The sequence below is a fragment of the Lutzomyia longipalpis genome, chromosome 3, assembly GCF_024334085.1.
Source record: "Lutzomyia longipalpis isolate SR_M1_2022 chromosome 3, ASM2433408v1".
NCBI classification, from domain to species: Eukaryota; Metazoa; Arthropoda; class Insecta; order Diptera; family Psychodidae; genus Lutzomyia; species Lutzomyia longipalpis.
Genome location: NC_074709.1, coordinates 12858134 through 12880722, shown reverse-complemented (window position 1 = coordinate 12880722; position 22589 = coordinate 12858134). Strand labels below are relative to the sequence as shown.

The 22589-nt window shown below is 34.0% G+C and overlaps 1 protein-coding gene across 1 annotated transcript; it reads right to left on the bottom strand.

The window, feature by feature from the left end:
• Positions 1-2315: 2315 nt before the first annotated feature.
• On the bottom strand, positions 2316-22105 carry LOC129793138 (homeobox protein invected). Its single transcript, XM_055832809.1, has 5 exons — positions 22070-22105; positions 20265-21775; positions 8065-8070; positions 3492-3601; positions 2316-3345 (listed from the first exon to the last, which is right to left on the bottom strand). The coding sequence occupies exons 2-5, from the start codon at positions 21355-21357 to the stop codon at positions 3097-3099; spliced, it is 1458 nt and encodes a 485-aa protein (XP_055688784.1). The 5' UTR covers positions 21358-21775; positions 22070-22105; the 3' UTR covers positions 2316-3096.
• Positions 22106-22589: the final 484 nt, after the last annotated feature.

Below are 22589 nucleotides of genomic sequence, written 5' to 3'. Positions count from 1 at the left end.
AGTGGCAAAACGTCTAATTACACGAGTCTTGACGGCATAAAGAACTAATTAGTTTCTCATTCATCCATGCATAATGGGGGTACCAATTTAGATTTTATTTAATTAAGTGATTTTCTCAGTGCTAAAAGCCAGCACAAGTCCCATCGCATTTCAGCGCTTGCCAAACTACTGTACGGGGCTGCCATGACTCCAATGTTGACCTGCAACTCCGTGACTTGGGAGTTTTATTTGAAACTTTACTCTCCAACAACAAACTGCAAAATGCATCACGATAAAATGGTGCAAATTATTTGGCATTAGGAATTGATTTTCTCTGCTTTTCATTCAAATTCGCGCGCATTCACTTTCAACTTTGTCCAACAATGAAGATTTCACTCTGAGGAAGGGCCTCAATGTTGCACAATGTTGCAATTGATTCGTGAAAGATTTTTTTTTCAAATTCTCTATTGGCGGGATCTTGTGGATTGATGTCTTAAATTATATGGTGCTCTTTCAGTTCAAGTGAATTAATTTTATTTGGAAAATTTAATTCAATTTTGAATTCTTCTGAAAAATCTCACAGGGTTTGATTAACCCTTTCGTGATCATTAAGTCCTATACTTCAGAATAAAAATTATTTAAAAAAAAAATTCCAAATACGAGTTAAATATTAGAATAGAGTTAATTATGGAAGAAAAATAAGACAAAATTAATGTCTATTTTGCGTAGTCCTGTCAAGCTACCTCTAATTATTTGCAATGCTCGTGATGTTGAATTTAGTCATTCATTTGATACTGAAAATCGCACACAAGCTCCCATTTATTGTTGCGCGGGTTTTTCGCATTTAATAGTGAAATAATTGACAATAACCGTCATTCATCGACTAAATCAATGCCAATCCATTCTCTTTGGCTTTTTCCTTATACAAAACTAATTTCTTAACAAGGATCTCCCAATGAAATTGACGTTCAACATCAGGGCAAAAGTATGTAGCGAAAGTAGATAGAGCTCAGTTTGACAAACAGTGGGATAAATGTTTAAAGACATTCAATTATGTACTATTATTTGCTCCTTTTGGCTCTCTGGTACATTAACGTGTATTACATGAAATTTTGCGAAAGCTTGTGTCTCTCGGAGATGGATTAAAATTGGATCCTTACCATTAAATTAAAATTCCACAAAATGCCGCCAAGAAAAACTTTTTGGGGAGGATTAATCCTTCGTTATCTCATGAAACATTCGGGCATTGCATCATGATATTTATGCTGTAGAGTATAGATTCTCTCAGGTCAGTTAAAACAATTTCATCTTGGAAATTTTTTTTTTTTAAATCATCATAAATTCGAGAAAATATGACATGAAAGGGTTAAAACAATTTAGTCTTTAATATTTTATGTTGAATGGAAAATTTTTTGACTTTTCTAAGTTTTTCAAAATAAATCTGCAAAATCGAAAATTTTGAATTAAAGTTGCAATCAAAGGAAATGGCTTTTTACAAGTCAGCGACACTTCGATGTCTCTTAAGATCCAATCTTCTATCTAACTTGAGGAATAGATATTGTTATCATACCTTTATATTAAACTTCTGAATGAAATTTCATCATAACTTACCCCAGTCTACGGTACCTTTCACTAGAAGAATAATTATTTTTTAAAATAAGATTTTAGCGACTTGTTAAGCAATTTTATCTCAAATATTGTATTAATTTATTTAACAACAAAATTGCATTTGAAGATATTTTGCATTGATTAGAGGTATTGCAGTTAAAGTGTCTGAGAAAACTGATTAGATCTTACACACTGTAAAGAAAACTTTAAGAAAGTATAATAAAATCAATGATAAAATAGGACGTCACAACATTAAATTTAATATCAGAATTTAAATCCATTAATTTTTTTCGCAGTAGATTTACTTTTATAAAGCGAAAGCATTTATAAAAAAAAATGAAAGAGAATAAATTACACGGCTCAAATATAATTCAAAATAAACGATCTTTAAACTATTTTCTCTCGAGAGAGTGATCAAGCCATAAAACAACTCTGTGGCTCACAAATGCCATAAGGCAGTGGGAAATAATATTGTTTACTCAAAGTAATATTGAAAGTTTCTTTTTAATGGATTATCTCATGAGATAATCGTCAAATGGATTAATGTCTAATTCCGGCTCTAATAACAATTAAGAGTTCTCAAATGTAAATATTTACCTTTACAGTCAATTTCCCATTTTGTGATTTTCGCTGCTGGTGCTGTCAAGATGTCAATTAGAATGGATTTTTCATTTATTAGATCGCATGCGAAGTGAAGAAGTTTTCCGCAAATGAGAAATACAACGTGATTCTTGGAATTCATTAATAAAATTAAATGTATTTTCTCTCTCATTTTTTTTCCTCTCATTTTCTCACTATTGGGAATTTTTCTTCATACAATTCTTTATAATTTTTTTATACACATTTTTTTATTATATTAAGAGATTATTTTTATACTCAAAATTTAGACAATAATTTATACAGAAATTTCTTCTAAACTTTATTGTTCTTCATCAATGATTTTGTTGTTGTTGATTGAGGTAATTCAATATAGAAATAATTTTTTAAGAAATTATTTTTTATGAGTTTTAAGGTAGCTTCTGAAGGGGATGAAAATAAAATAGAAAAAAATCTCTAATGTAGAATCAATCATTTAATTTATTAAGTACAATCTCTAATATTTCTTTCTTTTTAATATAAAATGAAATCTATATTTACAGGAATATTTAACTCTTTATTCACAAAATTGCTATCATTCTCCACTTTTTATTTCACCTAAATCTCACATTCTCTACTTAAAACGTTTTATTTTCTCATTTAATATTTCACGTTTAAACCGATATAGTTTAGCAATGGCACTGTTCAATATATCATTTCTTTTTCTTCATTTAATTTAAGATTTTCACTCTATAGAGATTTTTTTTAAATGGTAAAATGGTAAATTTTATATTTTCATCAATTGCTATTTTTTCATTTTCTGTTTATTTTCTCTTTTTTTTTAAATATTATTTTCGACTCGACACCCCAGAAGAGTTTACCACAAATTCCAGGAAATCTGGAACTTTTTTCTTTTCAACCCATGGTGGTGCCTCAGACTTTTGCTTGTGCGTGCAACTCCTGCAGCTCTTCCTCCTCACGCGTGAGTGCGATTGTGGAGTGATTGTAGAGCCCTTGGGCCATGAGCTGGAGCGCCAGGGGATTCTTCTGGCCGGACGCCTTCTTAATTTTTGCCCTCTTATTCTGGAACCATATCTTTATTTGTGCCTCATTCAACCCCAATTCCGCACTCAGCTGCTGTCGCCGCTTCTCTGTGAGGTAGCGATTTTCACTGAATTCATGCTGCAATGCAATTATCATCATTAGACATGGCGGCGGGATAATTTCTGACAAAAAAATGGCAAAAAGAACTTCCGAGAAGAAAATTTTTATGTGCCACAGGAGCAATAAAATTAAAAGAAGAAAAGGAAAAAAAAACCCAGACGTACCTTCAGCCTAGCCAATTGGGAGCCACTGAATGCAGTTCGGGGTCGCTTCTCCTCCGGCGTTGGGGTTCCTTTCTCCGACGGAGTTTTCTTCTGGCGACGCGTTCGAGGACCTGTAAAAGGATGTTTCCTTCATTTTAATTAAGCTTAATTTTTTGCAGCGTTCGGAGCACGCGATCTCAATTTTAGAATAAAGAAAATTTTTTTAAAGCTTCCCCAGTCACTCACTTACATAGAGATATTAGTGGAATATAATTTAATTATTATTCCCATTATTCCTAATTTAGAGAAAAAAATCCTTAATTTCTAAGAGAATTTCTTCATGCAATTCAATAGGAGTTTATTCATTTTTAGGCGTTGCATTAAAATTCATCAATTAACCCTTTAAGAAAACGTTTTTCCAGATTTTCTTTTGACGAACTTCTAGTATTTATAAGTTGACTACACATAGATGTAGACTTTATCAAAATAAGTTAGGTAGATTTTAATCTATGTCGGTTTAACAAAGTCAGATTGGCAGCGTTTACCAGTTTTGTCCTCCAAGTGTTAAGCAAATATTTTCTAAATCAAATTTTATTTTCAAAAGTCTTTAATTATTTCATGATCATCTTTATCCTCTTTATCTAATTAATTTTTGTGACTTGATCTTTGAATGAATACAGATTAGGGCCTTAAAATTAACAGCCACCTTTCCAAACCAATACAAAAAAATTTATAATGTCTTTCTGAAGGAAAAATTCTTCAATTTTTTTTGTGTTAAAGAGTTAAGAATATAATAAATTCAATAACGCATATTTCGTAATCGTGGGATGAGTTGCAAAATATATTTTTCCAGTAGTTGAGATTGAATGAAAAGGAACATTATTGGGAAGAATTTCTTTCAATTGCATTGAGACGGTCTATGCCAGGGGTTTGTAGGGGAAATGAAGGAAGAAGGTATAGGAGCAACGTGACACGAACATCTGCTAATTCACACCACACGGGAGGATAAATAGAAGAAATATCTTGCCTTGAAATGGATGAGAAATTGAATTTAGTATTTGTCTATTGCACAAAAAGGTTCTTGTTGCAATTCATCTTTCTATGCGCCTTCCCATATTGCCGTCAAAATGGGCACATGATATTGTTAATTTTTGCTATTAGCTCGAGCCCCGCCTGTTCAACTCTCGCCGCCCAATGTGTGCCACCAGAAGCTTTTCTGTGTGGCCACAATGGCAAAAAAAAAAACATTTCAATATTTCCCTTCTGTAATTTGGTGTAGGAATATGAACAACAAGGGGAACCCATCAGGGGGTTACTTCTGTGATTCAATCTTTCTTTATATACAAAAATCCCTCATCGGCTTTTATGCCATTTTCTGCCTCAATCATATTTATGTTGTACAAAAAGGAAAATCTCTGCACATACATCAATTTGTTGTGTATTGTCTAAATATCCTGCCTCTTGTACATGTTACCTAAACAATATAATAGAGACCAAAAGAATCCACTTAATGATGAGTATTTTACCAAAAGGACAAAACATCTTTAATTTTCTTTCTCTCCCCCGAAAAGAATAAAATATTTTGGCGGGAACAGTAAGAGGAGCGTGTGCGCATGTTGAACAAATTAATTGAATTACAGTAGAACCTCGACTTTTCATCACTTCGTCAAAATATGTAAAAAGATTCAATCAAATCTCTCATGCTCTTGTGAATTTGATTGATTACTCAAAGTGTTAGATGAGACGCGCGCGAGTTCTTGGCCCCATTGCTTTTCAATTTTTGTCTTATGGACAACCTTTCACCCACAAAAAAAAAAACCTCTTAAATACCGAACCAGCAGAAATGTGGACAAATTGCTTCGTATTATGATATTTTAATGCGATTTCAGACACTTTTCCTTACAGCATTAAACAATGCGTTGACCACCACCACCACTTGGAAATATTCCAATATAAATAGGATTGAATCGGATTGGAAAAAGCGCGCAAAATGTGGGATATGTGCATACATATAATTTTCCCCTCTTCTCTTGGACTTTTCGCGCCCAGACAAGCGACCTTTTGTGGTTACGCTGAAAGGTGTCGATCGTACATGATAAACATCAAATAAAATTGATGAAGTGAATATTATTTCTACTATTGTCACCGCATTTATAGAGAGAATTATGAATGAGCTCTGAGAGGAATTGCATCACCGCACGTGATTTGTTTGCATTCCTTCTACTATACTTATATACATACATATATAGACTATTATATATTTTGAGACCATAATTTTTGCTTTTCAACTGATAAATAAATTGGTATAGTTTTTTTTTATAATTCTCTTTCTCTGTAAGTCTCACGGGTATCTTTCAGCAAACACAGTGAGAAAGGAATTTATGTGGTGTAAAATATTATTACAGCTGTGAACTAAATAAAATAAAACATTTGATAAATAAATTCGAAGATTAGATTAAAGAAATTGCCATGTGAACACTTCAAAAATACTCAAAAATGTATAATTATTCGGAATAGTTTTTGTGCCTGATATTAATTATTTTTATTCAGAAAATTGTGAGATTTTTAGGATGATTTTCAGTAGGTATTTTGTTAATTTTTCCCACATTTTTACGACATTTACACAAAAACGTTGATGAAATGAAAAATTATTCGTTTTTTTTTGTTACTTTAACTTTACATATTCGTTATCTTCAGATTTATTCGGTTCTTTAAGGATAATAAATTTTTAATTTTTTTTATGTGACATTGTTATGTTTTTAATTCGATAAAGTTGTGCTTTTGAAATATTAAAAAAATATAAAAGTTAAATTCACTTTAAAATACGCGTTTATTCGATTGAAGATTATAAATATTCGGAAGAGCTTAAACATGATATTAATCTAGGAATAAAAACGCATTTTTATTCTTTTAAATATTTTCCTGATAAAAGAAAAATTTCGAATTGTTTCCCTAAACGCACAAACTAGTATATCAATAAATTAAGAAGTAAGAAAATTGTCTTTTGTTAAATTCTGTTCAACAATTTTATTTCCGTTTTGAATTTATCAATTCAATTTAAAAAAAATAAATATTTAAAAATTTGTAATAATATTAACTCGATTAGTCTTTGAAAATATTCTTAGCGAACAAAAGCAAATTTTCCATTAATATGCAGTACTAAAATGCATAAACTCCTTCAGTTCCCAATCATGAGGTATAGATTTTAAATAAAATAGAAAATTTTTGCTTTCATGGGGAAGGTATAATTACATTCAAAATAGATGTCCCATGTAGACCTTGTGTGTGTGCACATTCTGTGTTATGTTAAAAATCGTTTTTGAGATAAGATCAAGAATTCCACAAGACAGTCCAATTTTTAGGGCACTTTTTTCCAGCTCATCTTCATGTTAATGCATCACATTTTTTTTGTCTTCCTGGAGACAATCATTGAGGAGACAATTCATCCGACGCAGTGAAATTTAATGCATCACATTAATTTTGAGTGAAAACAATGGGACAATCATTTGCTGTCTCAATGGATGGACGATCTCATTCACAATTGAGACGATACAAATATTTAGTTTTAGTTAATTCTCATTTTTCTTTGGGAGTGATTCTTTTATTTAGTTTTTTTTGTCGTTGTTGTCATCGGTATCGTCAAATAGATTGGCTCATGGATATGACGACAAGCTTGATGACTTCAGAGAGCGGTGTTTTGTGAATGATTTTAATTGAATTGTGATGAACAAGGTATAAAATTTATGGAGATGTTCTTATTAAATTATTTTTTGTTGTTTTTGTTCAAAGCTATCCAATTATTATGCAAAGTGGATCGATTTGAAATCATAGAAACAACACTGAGAATTAGTTAAATGTCTCTTTTATGTCGCAATAGCACAGATTCCTCACCCATTCAAAAACTTATCTCTCTGGCATTTTAATTATTTCATCAATTAGTGGGACAAGAGGAGAGAGAAAAAAAAACACAACAAGACGGCAAGTCAAACAGGATGATGCTTTAATCTTATGCTATATGAGTTAGTTAAACTGTTTGACTTTTTTTTTCACCAACTAAATATTTCTAACTTCCGTGGGATTTGTTGGCACTTTTGGGCGATTGCATAAGAAAGAAAGAGATTTGCAAGTTTATCAAAGTTCAGCGGTGCATAAGGTCTGTGTTTGTTGTGGTTTTATAAATAAAATCAAATTGTGGCATTTCTTCATTACAAATGGTTGTCACTATTATTGATTTCCTTTTAAAAATTTATATATAAATTTTCAGGGAAGTGACTTAAAACTCATTTTCTTCATTTCATTTCTCTCATCAATTTCCCGTCGGTTAGCCAGCGCGTGAACCGCGCGGTGGCTTCTGTTGCTTTCTGATGCCCTAAAAGCACCATCTTACAAAAGTTCACGTGAAAGTCCAATTAAGTCCATTTGATGGGTCTTCGATTAACTATATATAATACAATATAATGCAGAGAAGAAGTATTTAGTATAAACAGGCTTGTTCTTACTCTCAAAGATTAAATGAAGGAGGTTGGTTCATCATGATGATTATTATTACTGTAGCAGCATTAAAAGTAATAATATTCTTGTGTAGATTACTTACTTCGTCCTAAAAGAAAAAAAAGGAAAGAGAAAAAAATGTTAAATTTCCATTAAAATATCCCGAGATTTATATTGGGCACATAAATAATTTTATATCTTAATTAATTATCTTTCACAGAAGATATTGTGATAATTTTCAGAGAGACAAGAGAGAGAGAAAGACAAGGAGGGAGAGAGAGAAATCAATTTAAATTAATTTCGAAATTACATTTTATATGTTATAGCATTTCAGCAAAGTGAAATGATAATAAAGTTTTGTACAATGGACATGTGAATGGAGTATAAGACTGCTGGATTGATTTGATGTGTGTAGACACAATAAATGCAAACTCTATTAGCAGTGGGCATCAATGTGTAGCCCGCGGGCATATTTTGTGGCCTCAATGAGATATTATTGTGGCTTTCGTTGTATTTTATTATTAATTGCCATTATTGTCTGGCAATTTACAATTTTTTTGTATGTTTTCCTCTCTCAGGTGCCCTTTAGTTTTGAAGTTTTTTTTTTATTTCTTAAATACATTTCAATTTGATCGCAGCTCAACCAAATTTGAATGTGATTTTTTATGAATAAAATTTATGCCTAATACATACAATTATGAGAAAAATAATAGCATAAAAAATGCACATAAAGAGATTTTTTTTAGAGAAAAATCTCACCTTTTCTCTTATTTTCTAATAATGCTGGATTTTCAACGTGAAAAAAATTAAAAGCCAAAATCATCTCATTTTCAATGATTTTCACTTCAATTTTAAAATGAATAAATAAAGAATTTAAAGAAGAAAATCGTCAAACAACTATACGTTGAAGAATTTTAACTGTTCAATGGTTCCAATTAATTTGTAGACCACATATTTCTATGACCACCACTGTCAAAAATTCCACTTCAAAATTAAATTAGTTTCAATTTAATTTTATCCCCTTTCTCCCGCTCTTCTTTTTCAGCCCAATTGAATATAATCATTTTCGAGTCTGTTTTTTTCTGGTGTGACACAAACACTAATAAATTTTGGGCTGAATTTGAAAAGGGTTTTTCCGGACTAACATGAGACTCTCTGTCTCTCCGCGTACACTGCCACACCACATGACGACAATCTCGTTAGAATGCTATTTGGGGAGAGAGAATGGAAACCGCAGTTGAATTACATTTATTAGATATTTCATTATATTGTACATATCTCTGTTTTTTTTGTTCTGTCCTCTCAATAATAAATGGCCCTGCTTTTTTGTCATGGACGTTCATTGGATAAAATGGAGTAAAATGACTTTCCCTTCGTCCCAAAATGCACAGAGTGGCATGAACCACTCATAGTTGCATCAATAATGTTAAACTTTTCCCCAATTCAGTGCCGGGAATGACAGTACAAAAATTTCTGAAAAGCAAGTGGGATGAAAATGAATGGCTCTTGGGAGTAGTGGAATTGATTGAAGTGTAATTTATGCTGCAATAAATTAATTAATTATATTGTCGAAAATCAAATCACTCTGAAATAATTAGAAACTGTCTAAATGTCCTGGTACATAATTTATCTTGTCTCTGGCTGCTATATATTTTAGACTTTCTATGGCCGTGCAGATGGAACATCTTCTTGCATTGGGTGAGTCTGTGGTGCATACAAATGAAAATTCAGACAAGGTCTATTTCGAAAATGTTCTTTTTGGCATATCTGTGGTGAAAACGACCGAGTTTCTTTTCCTTTTCTTCCATTTTCCCAAAAATATATCATTACAAATTTGTCTTCAAACCACTAATTGTCGGTTAAAAGTGTAATTTTCTTCTTGTTTTTTTTTCTCCATCTCGTGAAAAATATGTGCACCTTTCATATGAAACATATGTTCACGGGGGCACTCTCATCCCCCATCATACTCTATCAAGGCTCATTGTAACATGAAAATTAGACCCAATCATCATTCTAATAAGGACGTTTTGTCCATCGCGAGTAGAGCTTTTTTTTCCTTCAACATCAAAAAAGAAGCGACAACATCTGGGTATCAAATGTGGGCAATTTTCTTGCTAATTTTGCATTTTATCTATTAAGAAAAAAAGAAGAAACTACTGCCCGACAGCCTCTTTAGGCAACTGGCCATAGAAGAAAATCTCAGCATATTAATGAGAATGAAAAACATTTGTTGCCTGCAAAAACATCGTGCAATTGCCACATTTGTAAATTTGCTTCAGTTGAAAAATCAACATGAAAAAGCATTTAAAATTGGTTTTAAAAATAAATCTAACGTCTGTTTTGTAATGTTTTGCATTATTTATGCGTTTTTTTTGCGAAGTTTCTTCACGCAAAATAGCTTTTTGCGTTTAGAATTTGAAGTAAAGAATTTGCCTGAAAAAGACAAAGTTCTATTTTTTTTCTATGATTTCTTGAGAGCTTCTTTCGTGTATTCCAGCTGAAAAATGACTAAACTATTCGTCCATGACTAAATTAATAATTTAATTAGAATTTTTGCTTTTAATTCCATAACACAAAACAAATTGATTTATTTGATTTTCTTTGCACAATTTTCTTGAGTTTAATCTCAAACAGAATAACTCTCAAAAAGTTCTAGAGCAATAGAAGGTAGTTACAAATATTCAAATGAATAAAATTCAAAATGAGATTAACGCCCGATTAGGCAGTGTCCGGTGATTATTGAGTGTTAATTTTAGTTAGATACTTTAAGGTAAAATTCAACACTATTATTAATTGAATTATTGCGCTGAATTTTCTCTCAATTCTCTTCAATTATTCACAGATTAAATCACTAAAGCTTGAGTTGTTAGAAAAAATTTACTACCGTAAGCTCTATATGGTTTATTTCAATTTCTTTTGAGAGCTTTGTGTGTTACGATAAATATGTAGGTAATAGTGGAAAAGTGTATGGAAGTATACATAATTGTACATAACACACACACACATAATGCTTGGGATTTTGAGAAATCCTTGCATGGACATAAATTTAGGTAGAAGTATGCTAAAGTGGTGAAGATTTGATAAGACGATGGCTGATATCGATTAGGTTTCACAGCATTTTGTGTGCGGTGTCTTCCTTTGCGGTCTAAATTGAATTCCACACGCTATATAGTATATCGGTTGGGGGTGGAGGAGGATGGAAATCGATGGTGCTAAATGCGGAGGAAACACTTGGGTTTTGTATGTTTGCGGAAGGAGTGATAATTGCCTGAATTTCACGATTTTCTCTATCAAATCTCTGCATTCAACCCATTTATCGCCTTTTCAGCCACAAACTGTTTCATGGGCGTGTTAGCTCAATAAATCCTTCTCTTCGCTTCCCAATCTCACAATCAGTGCTATAACACAACGCAAACCATATGAGAAATCATGCGTAAACATAATCTTTCTCTACCTCACTCCAATAAACTTTTTAGTACTATCTATACTTTGAATAATCAACTCTCATGTTTGGTCTGTTTTTTGGGATGCATAACATGGTGATATGATAAAATAGTCGTATGTGTAAGATACATATATTTTTCATCATCCCCCTTTTTTTGGGCTATTAGAGGGAACGAGTGAAAAATAAACCCTCTCGATGTTTTTGGTGTATACTAGCTCAATTTTAATCTCACACAATCCATCTGACAACTTTCACCCTCTCAGAATCCCTCCTTTTGGGGTGTGTCGAGTGGGTGAGTAAATAAATGGTGAGAGGGTGTTCAGCCGTTGATAGCCCGCCAAATTAATTTCATTGCACATCATCGGAGAATTTATCTACTTCACGCATGTTTGTGTATTAAATAATCCATTTGGCTTATTTTCCGCCATTCCCTCCCCATTCAGTGGAAAACCCATGAATTTCCATGAAATTTTCATGAAGCCTCCTCCCCCTTCTCTTCAGCTCATGGGGGATGGAATTCCCAACAAAATTACTCCGGATCATTGAATTTAATTCACACCAAGATGATTCTTGTCTCAATCCAAAAAGCAACTATATGTACTTGCAAATTAGCTGTTTACGCTGAAGAGGAAGAGGAGGGTGCTGTGTATGTATGTATAGTTTCTATTAGGAATATATTTCTACTTACAAACTCAAATAGGGGAAGATGTTCTGCTAACTTTACAGATTTGATATGCATACCTATATTAGAATTCTTGGCAAGTAAATTGGAATTCTCAGTAAACTACATAGAGGGAGAGGGTGAGTGTCACAAGTAGTAAAAGTTGGGTGAGATCTGTGAAGATCTGGCCTTTATGCAAATACGGGCTTGTTAATATTCCCTCAAAGGGGCCTTAGAATGTGTTAAATATAGCAAAAAATAATAATCTATATTAAAAAAAAATTGTGATTAATCTAAATGATTTTTATTCAAAAATTACCTTTTTAAAATATCTGATTTTAGAACAAAATATTTTTACTAAATTCTTCCTACAATAAAGTTAGAGACTCCAGAATAGCGTGATTAAAATGAATTAATGGTGAAAACTATGAATTTTCCAATTAAAAGTAGGTTTTAAAACAGATAGTTTTATTACTTATTTTATTATAAGACTTGATAGTTTTCATATCCGGAAGACGAACATATTTAATCATTCATTCAATTCAAATTTAAAATATTTTATTAACATCTTCTGTTTGTTTTAAATTTTTAAGGAAATCCTTGTGCATACGCGATCCTTTAATGACTCAACTTGGAATGATGAAAGATTTTTTTTTATTCTATTCCTAAAACAATTAAATAAGACATTTTTTTCTCTATGAGAATTTCATTTAGAAGGGAAGAAAACATAAAAAAAATTAATAATGTGAGATAGAGAAGAGAAAAGCCGATGGAATGTGTGAAGGAATGAGAAATATTTTTAGCATCAATTGAAGGCTAAAGCTGAATTGTCTTGAAAAGGAATCAACGAGTGTTGAAGAGTGTCGTGAATCACTTGAAATCAAGTGAAGAGGTTTCACATACAATTACCATAAGTAATCAAGAGAGCAAATACGATCATCGTGTTGTTCACTGTGCCAACATAATAAGCAGTTAACACATCCAAAGAGGGAGAGATTGCTTGTTAAATACAAGAATGTTTAGCATATTTTCTCTAATTTACCTCCTAACTCATCACTACTTGTGCATTATACCATTTTTTTTCTTTCCTGATGCTACAAAATTTCAGTTTTAAAACCTATTAGAAAAGAGGTTTGGGATTTCTTCCTTCTAGATACGATCTTTTGTAGTAATTAGTTCAAAATAGAGAAGATCCTCAATGAGATCAAAGATTAAGAAAAAAACTTCGATTACATCACCACAATGGAAGCTTTTGAGCAAATGTGACGAGAGGGTGGATTAAGAAAGTGCAATCTCCCATTTTTCATTCACTTTTAATTAAATCTTCTCAAGCACCTTTTAACAAGAGCTAAAGCAAGTTTTGTACAAGGAAATTATGAAAATATATAGAATAGTTGCAGAGATAATCGAGATAATCGTGCAATTAAATTTTACCTTACTCTTGCGTGCAAAACTCTGCGCAGTGTCCGTTACATTTCAAATAAATAAAAATTATTCTTCTGCGGGAAATTCTCCATGGCGGCCTCTTTTATTACACTACAATTCAAAGAAACTCCCCGCGTGATAATATTTTTCGTTTCAATGCTATAAATTCAATTACAATTGGATAATTCTGTCACCACTGTGACTAATTGAAAGAAGACAAAGTGTTAAAATAAAAAATGTCCATTAAGAAAAATAAAAGTTTTCATACACAGATTAATGATTAACAATTATTATTCATTCCATATAAATAAATATTTAATTAAAATCAATGCCAATGATTTTTTTGTCTTCAATACCTGATCTCCTATCCCTCTCGCACGCTCACGTCTTTTAATCATTAACTATATTAAATATCAAGATAAATTTAACAAAAATGGCAAAGAAATTAAATATGCAATTCGGGTGGAGATTAAAAAAAATATGTACATTTTTATTGAGCAACTTTTCTCCTTCCTTTTTTTTCTCGAGGAGAACGAAACAATTGGACATCAAACAGCGAGCCGTAATGAGGTGATAAAAACCCCCAAGTAAAAGCCTTTTAATATGGTTCACATTTAAATGAGCTCGTGACTTTCCATATCAATTGAATTGCAATCAATTCTCGTCAGAATCGATTTGGAGATGGAATTCAATTAAGATTTTTGTTTTAACACGGGTTGAGGCATTCAACAAAGGGGCTGTCAACTGTCAAAATCATGGTCAAATGTTTCATTTAATTAAATTAATAAAATAGCAAAAAAACAAAGATTTATTCCATAAATCCAAATCAAATATAATTAGGAGACTTTCTGATCTATTAATCACTCCTTGATGGTTCAAAGGAGTTTATTCGGCTATGTTCGAGGAAACCTCTCATTTCGAAAATGTTAACCTACTCAAGAGTGAGATTGCAAAATATTTTTTTTTATCGCACCCTCCTCATAATTTACTCGGAAAAACATGTGAATCAGTATAAGATAAATGTGAAATAATTTCTGTCTCATCCACCACTAATTCCCCCCATTAAGAATGTGGAATCAAACGAGAAGCGCGCAGTGTTGTTGGTTTAAGCCCCAATCAATTTTTCCTTTTTGCTTTGCAAAAAGGTGGCCCAAAGTGTCTGCTTTGGATTTCTTTTTCTTGACGTGTGTGGCTTATTCGAAAAAGTGCCAAACATGTGAGTGATGCTCCCTTCCCGGTTTTTTTTTGCTAAAATAAAAGAACACCACGAAGATGATCTTAAATCGCGAAGCAGTGACGGATTTAAATCACACAGGGGCTCCCATTTTTGCATATATAACACAGCTCGCATATAAATTAACAGTGGCGCCCAAAATTGTACAAAAAGAATACATCTTTCTGATATTGATGCTTTTTTTGGGGGGATTTTAATCGTGCACTCTTTGTGGGAATCATCTGGCTTCGTTTTTCTTTAGAGTCTAACCATTTGTCTTTTTTGTTGGGATTTTATAGAGCTCATATGTGCGGATTCATACCTTCAACATCCCACAGCTATATACAATTCTTTTGCCCCAGAGATGAGAATAAGCTATAAAAGACATTATAATTAATTTAAATCTCATACTATTATATAGTAAATGTGTGAGAGATGAGGAAAGAAGAACAGTTAATTATGAAATTTTGAGTGGCGGGAAAATGGAAGAATTTCAAGGCAAAGAAATTCCTTATTTGAGTCTTTTCCGCGAAAAAAGTTACATATATCCGTTATATTATCCGATAAAATGTATACAAAAAAGAGACGGAGAAAGACTTTATTAATGCCTTTTCAATTTCTCCCGTTTGAGATAATTTTCACGATTATTTAAATGGTACGAATTAGCTAAAAGAACGCGCGAGATCGTCGTGTGTGGTCTCCGCGAAGTTGAAAGGGAATGACATTATTCTTCCTCTCTCTTCGTTTTTCTGCCATGATTTTAATTTAATTAAATTGCACCCCAAAAACTTCTGTGAAAACCATTCACAAATTCCCAATTCCATCTGCCATCCGTTGGAGAATCGTTTTGGGGAATAGAATAAAAACTAATATCGTCCCAAAATGCACAACTCGGAATTTTCTTTTCACAACCTCACACGCAGTTTGAATGCATTTTGTGTACCATTGTTAATGGCTTTTAGTGGGTGGATGACTCTTCACAAAAAAAAAAAGAAATCCTTCAATCCAATTAAAGTGAGAAACAATTTCCATTTCGCCAAGCTAATGGGTGGAATGGGGTATTTTTTTCTTTTCAATGAGCAGAAGAAGTTAGAAAGAAAAATCGAACTATTTCCAAAAGATTTTCTCATAATGCTTACGTGACAATTGAAAATGTCGATTAACAACTTTTGGAAGTTGTTCGATGAACGAAAAGAAAACTAATTCTGCTTTCGCTTGTGCTATATGTACTGTACCATATATATTTATAGAAAAAAAGGCCCATTTTTCATTCGACATCGACCTCACACAAACACCGTGAAAGCTTCTTCAAAAATCTCTCTCGCACTCTTTCTGTGTGGAACGAAGAATGATGCGGAGGCCCCCCAAAAACTTCTTAACGATTTATTTGATTCAACATTCGCGAGTGTTACAAAATTCACTCCACCAAGCTGGAATTCCAGCTCTTTTTGCACCCAAAACTCAATATACGACGTTGTGGGTGTTTTCGTCACACTCACGGCTGCTCCCTAAATCGTTCGCCTTTTGAAGGAATTTTCACAAGCAGACAAGAAAAAGGGAAATCTTTGAACACATGTCTTCCTTGGAATTTCCATATAGCACCTTCTTGTTTCCACCATTTTTCACGACAAAATTGATATTTACACGGAAAAGGGAGTGTCACACCGTGTAAATGGTTGTGCAGCTTCTCGTGAAAATTCACGATAAAAATCAAATTTCAATTAAGAACCCCAACAAGTGATGAAATTGTCGAAGAACTCACAAAAGGTACATAATGCCTATATCGTGCTCTTAGGTCTGTATGAATGGTCCGAAGAAGCATAAAAATATACTTTTTGTTAGCCTTGGAAAAATATTAATCCAATTTTATTACTTCTACTTTTTGGGATGAATAATTTTTGTATTTAATAAACAATAAAATCTTTTACTTTCGAATTTTTTGTATTACAGTCAGGTAGTGGTTAACGTCGCATGGGATATACTCTTTCCACCCATTAATAATAATGAGTGGAAAGAGTATATCCCATGCGACGTTAATCAATACCTGACTGTACTTGTTTCATTTAAAATGTCAGGAACCTTGTTTAATAAAAACAGTATAATATACAGTGAGATCTCGCATTATTATTTATGTTTTGTCCCAAAATAGTATGAGTTCTTCAATCTAAATTTAAAGATCTTGATTTCCTAAAAAAAATCTATTTTATTACTGAAAAAAAAACTTATCATATCAGAAGATATTTATTTTAAATAATAGCCTTGATGAAGGTGTTAGCAATCTCCGAAATATCTTGGAAAGAATTATATATCTTTTTATTTAAATCTTGAAATATTTCTCAATTTCGTTTAATTTTTTGTTTAATATTAACTACTTGAGAAATATTTCAGAAAGTTCTTTAATTATTTCTGCAAAATATTTTTTTTTCGTTTTATAACACTACTAAAATAAGAAATAAAATGTTTAAATCTTTAATCTTTTAATATTTTTTAAAGAAAACATCAAACTCTTCAGCGCCAAATTAAAAGAAAAGAAAATTAAAGATTTTTTTTACAGAATAGATCTTAATATTTCTTTTCTTTCTCAGAATAAAAATATTCTTCAAATAAAGTGTGAAGCCCGTGAAGATTTTTAATTTTTTTTTGCATTTTTTCTTTTACATTTCGAATTTTCTTCATATTGATTCTCTAACAAATCTTTTCTCACGCAACTGAGAGAAATCATAAAAATATGGAAATAGAGGAAATAATATCTTCTAAATATCAAATAAATTTCAGACACGAAGGCGCCACAAAACAGTAAAGATTTCCAAAGTTAAACATCATAATAAATAATATTGTAAATTCAACCTACTAGTCTCGTTCTCTCCTCTTCCTCCACGTGATCTCTTTCTTACATTTTTTTTTCTTGCTCATCAACCTCGGACAATTACCAGAAAAATCACAGAGAGATGACTACTAATATGGGGGAATTTGGAGGCGCTCAACAACTTGGGCTATATCATCTCTCTGTGAAAAAAAAAATCACAGAGAGATGATATAATTTTTCTGATTTAATTGAAATGTAATATCGCCATGGAAGATTATTTTGATATGTGGAAATTAATTTAATGCGCGAAATGATATTTATCTCAATTTGGACGGCAGTGTGGATAACAAAAAAAGAAGTTGATTGAATAAAATACGCGAGGGAGAGAATATAAAAAAATTAAGAGATAAATTGAGGAAAGAAGAAGAAAAAAAGAATTATTTGAATACCAATTGGTGTCATGTATTTCTTTTATATGCAGTTTAGGCGAGTTATTAATAAAGACCACACATCATCTAATATTTAGACCACCCAGCTCGATAGAAGAGTACAACGAGAGAGAGAAATACAGTGGAGTCCCATAAAACTGCAGCGTAAAACATAAATACGTAACATGTAAATTAATGTTTTCGTATTTTATGTTTCTCCGCGATTTTTCGTCTCTCACTGTACGCTTGCGAGCGCGGATTTGGACGGTGTGTGTGCGTTCTCCACTGGATGTGTGTATGGGATTTCTTGATGGGTTTTTACAGTTAAGGATGTCTTTTCTTCAAGCCACTTCTTCTTCCAACTTCTTCGCACTGCTCACCTCCACACTCTTCCATATAAAAAAAAACGTATGTAGTATATTACATTGTTATTATTTTTAATAACTCTCATTCAATCCGGTATTCCCTATTAAGTCCCCACCTTCCCTAATTTTTGCCTTATAATTGAAAGTGTGATCATACCAATTTATATAGTAGGTTCCTACTTCGTATAGGTATAAGAGAACAGCAATAAAAACTCTCAAGTATCTGTGAGCGAAAATTTGCTCTTGAGGTGTTTAATGAGCGTCCGCATATAATTTATCTGCACAAATGGCTATTTAATAGATTTTCATTGTGTAAGAAAATCAATGGAAAATTGAGTGTGCGAAAAATTGGCTTTTGGGGTTAATTTGCAAAAATTTCTTCTTGATTTAATAAATTTTCAACAGAGCACCTTTCTCAGGTGTCCAAAATAAATCCCCCATATTCGTTATGTTAATGAAGAAATATAATATATTATATAGTTTAAGAAAAAAAAGCAACAAGATTCATACTGGGAGGTATTTGACCTCAAACTGTGTGATATTCGTCCATATGACTGATATATTGAATGTACCTGGCGCTAAACTCTTTATTTATTTTTTCTTCTCATTTTTTCCCTCCTTTCCAGCTCTTCTGTAAACATTCTGCCTTTTTTTCTCCCGGACAACCGAGGGCATCTCTCCATGAAAAGCATATTACACATGTGTGGCGTTCTCAAATAATACGTTAATAAAAAAAGAAAGGAACAGAAGGAGCTCCCAACGAGTTGGAAAGAAACTGAGATTGTGTGTTTTTCCCAAACTGAACATCTCTTTTATTGATTTGTCGGACGTGGGCTTCTTTTTTCTTTATAACCAACTAACCATTCTTGGCTCTCTCCCAAGGAGGGATTCTCAAAATTTTTGGAGAAAAATCGAAAGTTTTGTAGATCGCTCCGTGTGTGGTTCCCTCTGAACGTGAATGAAGTGACCGAAAGTGGATTGAGAATCTTTGCGTTGGATAGCCTGTGAGTCTTTTTTTTATATTCATCTCTTGTTGAGGCGCTTCTTCCACACTGAAACCTCTGCCGGTGATCCCAAAGAGGTTTATCAGATGTGAGTAAAATGTGTTAAAAGAAAATTTATTTTATTGGAAGAAAATCCAAAATGAGAAAATCTTTTAAAAGAAAAAAATATATAAATGAAAAGATTTAGACAACTTTGCTTGAGTCAGGCTAAGCTCTAGCCAGGGTTCTAGCATGCGTCGAAGAATTTTAAGAAAATACATGCTTATTTATCTTGCAAAAAGACATTTAATCTAAGCAAGAATATTCTTTTAAGTAGACAAAAAAAGAGAAGATTCGTAGTAAGACCCTTTTGACCTTATGCATTAAGGCTATAATGCAGGAGTCTACTGTGAATTTTATATTGAATTTTTAACGAATTTTATTATCAACGATCCTTCTCCAAAATTTATTTTTCTCATATGCATGCTTTTCTTAACATTTCTAAGAAAAAGAAAACTTCAAGAGTTGAGATTGAGAAACCTCTTGAGGCACAAGCAGTAGGGTATATAAATGCCTTTTCATTGATGTTTACACACATCATAGATTTACAGTGGATGGGCCTTTTCTGGTGAGTGAGAGACACCCAGTAGTGGCTGGAAGTTTGATTTGTGACGGGATGGGTTATTAATTTCGGGAATGTGTCCACAAAAGCGATTACCGAAAGGACAGGAGCATTAAGATGGGCATTATAGGATGTTTTATTTATTTTTTTGGAATGCTTCTCTTCTCCTGACCATCTTTCTCTCTCTCTCGCTCGCGCGGGGGATTTCTTGGCGTCTGCCGAAGATGATGGTAAAGAAGAAAATACGATGATGATTCATAGAGAGTTGAGCTCTCAGACACTGTTTGGATTTTTTTTATAGGTGAAGGAGGATATTTCTTATTCATGTTCAACAACACAGATGGAGGAAACTCACCTGAACTGGGTCTATCACTGTATCTGGTGCAGTACACCCATGCTGGCCACACCATGGGTCCATCCGATGAGGATTTCGATGCTGTTGCTGAGGAGAGATTGGCTGTGGATTGGGAGGTGGTTGTGCCACCACTGCTGGAGAACTTTCTCTCAGCCGTGGCAGTCAAGTCTATGGCGGTGGACTCCTTGGCGCCGGGGAATGCAATACCCTGGCTGAGTTTGCGAGACACGGCGGATCGAGCGCTCGCCAGGGATTCACTGATGCGGCACCCAAAGTCCGCCTTGAGGATGTTGTCAATGCTGAACTTGAGGGTGGTCTCGTTGTCGAGATTGTTGATTGTGCCGTAGGATTTGAGCGGAGGCGACAGTGAATTGTCCCGCGACAGCGTGTTGCCGGGGGATATTGATTTAACACTATGCCCCGTGTGCCGGAAGCCAGGTGAGTGGGACTTTGTGCTACCACCATCATCATCCACGGGTGGCGGTGACTTCCATTTACCACCCAGGTGTGGACTGAAAGCCGACTCAGGTCGCCCAATCTTCTCACCTGGTGACCCAGCATCCTCATCCATGGCGGCGGAATCACCTTTCTGGCATGCTAAGCTATTGCTATTGCTAGTGTTATCACAAATGCGGAATAGTCGCTTTATCGAGTGGCTGTTATTGAGCTCCGGCGATGCAGGGTGGAAGCGTGAGAGTTCGTTGTTCTTCTCCAGTATCCCCTCGAAGGTACGCGGAAGTCTGTCTGTTGTTGCCTCCATGTGGCTCTTGAATGTATCACTTGAGGACTCCTTGGGTGGTGTATGCCGGTACGTTGTGAATGCTGTTCGTGTTGGTAAGTTCTCCTCCTCTGATGCCATCTCCTTACCCACGGACAACTCACTGTCACCACTACAGCTTGATCTGTCGCTCTCCATATCATCCACCTTCTTCAAATCCATCTCAGCACGACGGTAGTGATTTACTTTGCTGTCAATGCGCTCCTGGATATCTGGACATTTGTCCGGAAATGCTAAACGAGGTGCTTTTAAATCCACTAGGGGCTCGTATGTATTTCTAGGTGACATTCTATCTCCTTTTGCACAATATTGCATCTCCCAGGACCTTCGGCTGCACACTTTGCATAATATCGATGGGATTCACGCGGCACCTGGCAGCACCTACTTCCTCTGCCTCAGTCTACAATCTCTCAAAAATTGTGCAGCCAAGAGGTGTACCCCTATGGTGCGCCAAGCGACGGTAAAACACCTTTTATTCTCAACGATTGTTTTTATTCTTTTTTTTTTCTAAACTTAATATTTGACCAATTTATTGCAAATATTTTTTAACCACTCAATTACTAATTCTGCGTGAAATATGTCTTTAACTTGATAGCAACTAATCCATTAATTTGCTCAAGGCATACAAGTTATTAATTAACACTTCACTCGTGCTACATATAATGTTGATTATATATGTAAATAATGTCCCAAGCTCGGTGTAGTCTCAAGCACAATCCTTGTAAGGGATACACTTTTGCAAGAAAAAAATAATTTTAATTATATTTAAACGATATTTAGTGGGCTACGGTAGCCTCCAAGATTTTTAGCTAAAGACCCGGAACTAGTTAGTCGCGCAATTGGATATATAGATTTCAAAGGGGTAGTTGGCGCGCAGAAAGAAGTCTTGTCACTGCAACAACACGCGGGAGATTGAGTTGTTGGTGTCTCCTGGGGGGCATCAACGATCACAAAAATTGTGGTGCCACAACGAAGGATGATGGGAAATGAGTTCTTATGGTGGATGTGGGTAAAAAAAGACACACACCACGGATAGCACGGGAGAGCGAAGCAGCGAGCGGTCGACTCCGGTCGGTACCATCCGTTTGACTGCCAACAAGCGCTCTGTGAAGCAATTTCGAGAGAGAGGCGGGAAGTTGCTCAACCGCACTTGGGCGGGAAGTGCCCCGATTGGTGCCGAAATGGCCAGCCTCGAAATATAGATTTTTCCACCATCTAATTAGATTGGACTGTGGTTTTTTCATACCTGAACTGGTGGAGCCAATCCCGCATGCCCTGGGTGCCCAAGCACGGGAGGAAGAGCACATACAAATACATTGCACCCTGGGGATTTCCATGGACAAGGAGTTTCGGGACCAATCCCTCCGATCCGACCCAAGAGCATACAACCAACATACAACATACACTACACACACATTGAGCAGCATTTCTACTGTAAGCTTTGTGTAGCATAAAATGAGCCCATGCTCAAACAACAACTGCACCTTCTGCACGAACGGACACTTTGTACACATCAAAGCCCCTAAATTATCAGCTTATTGCACACA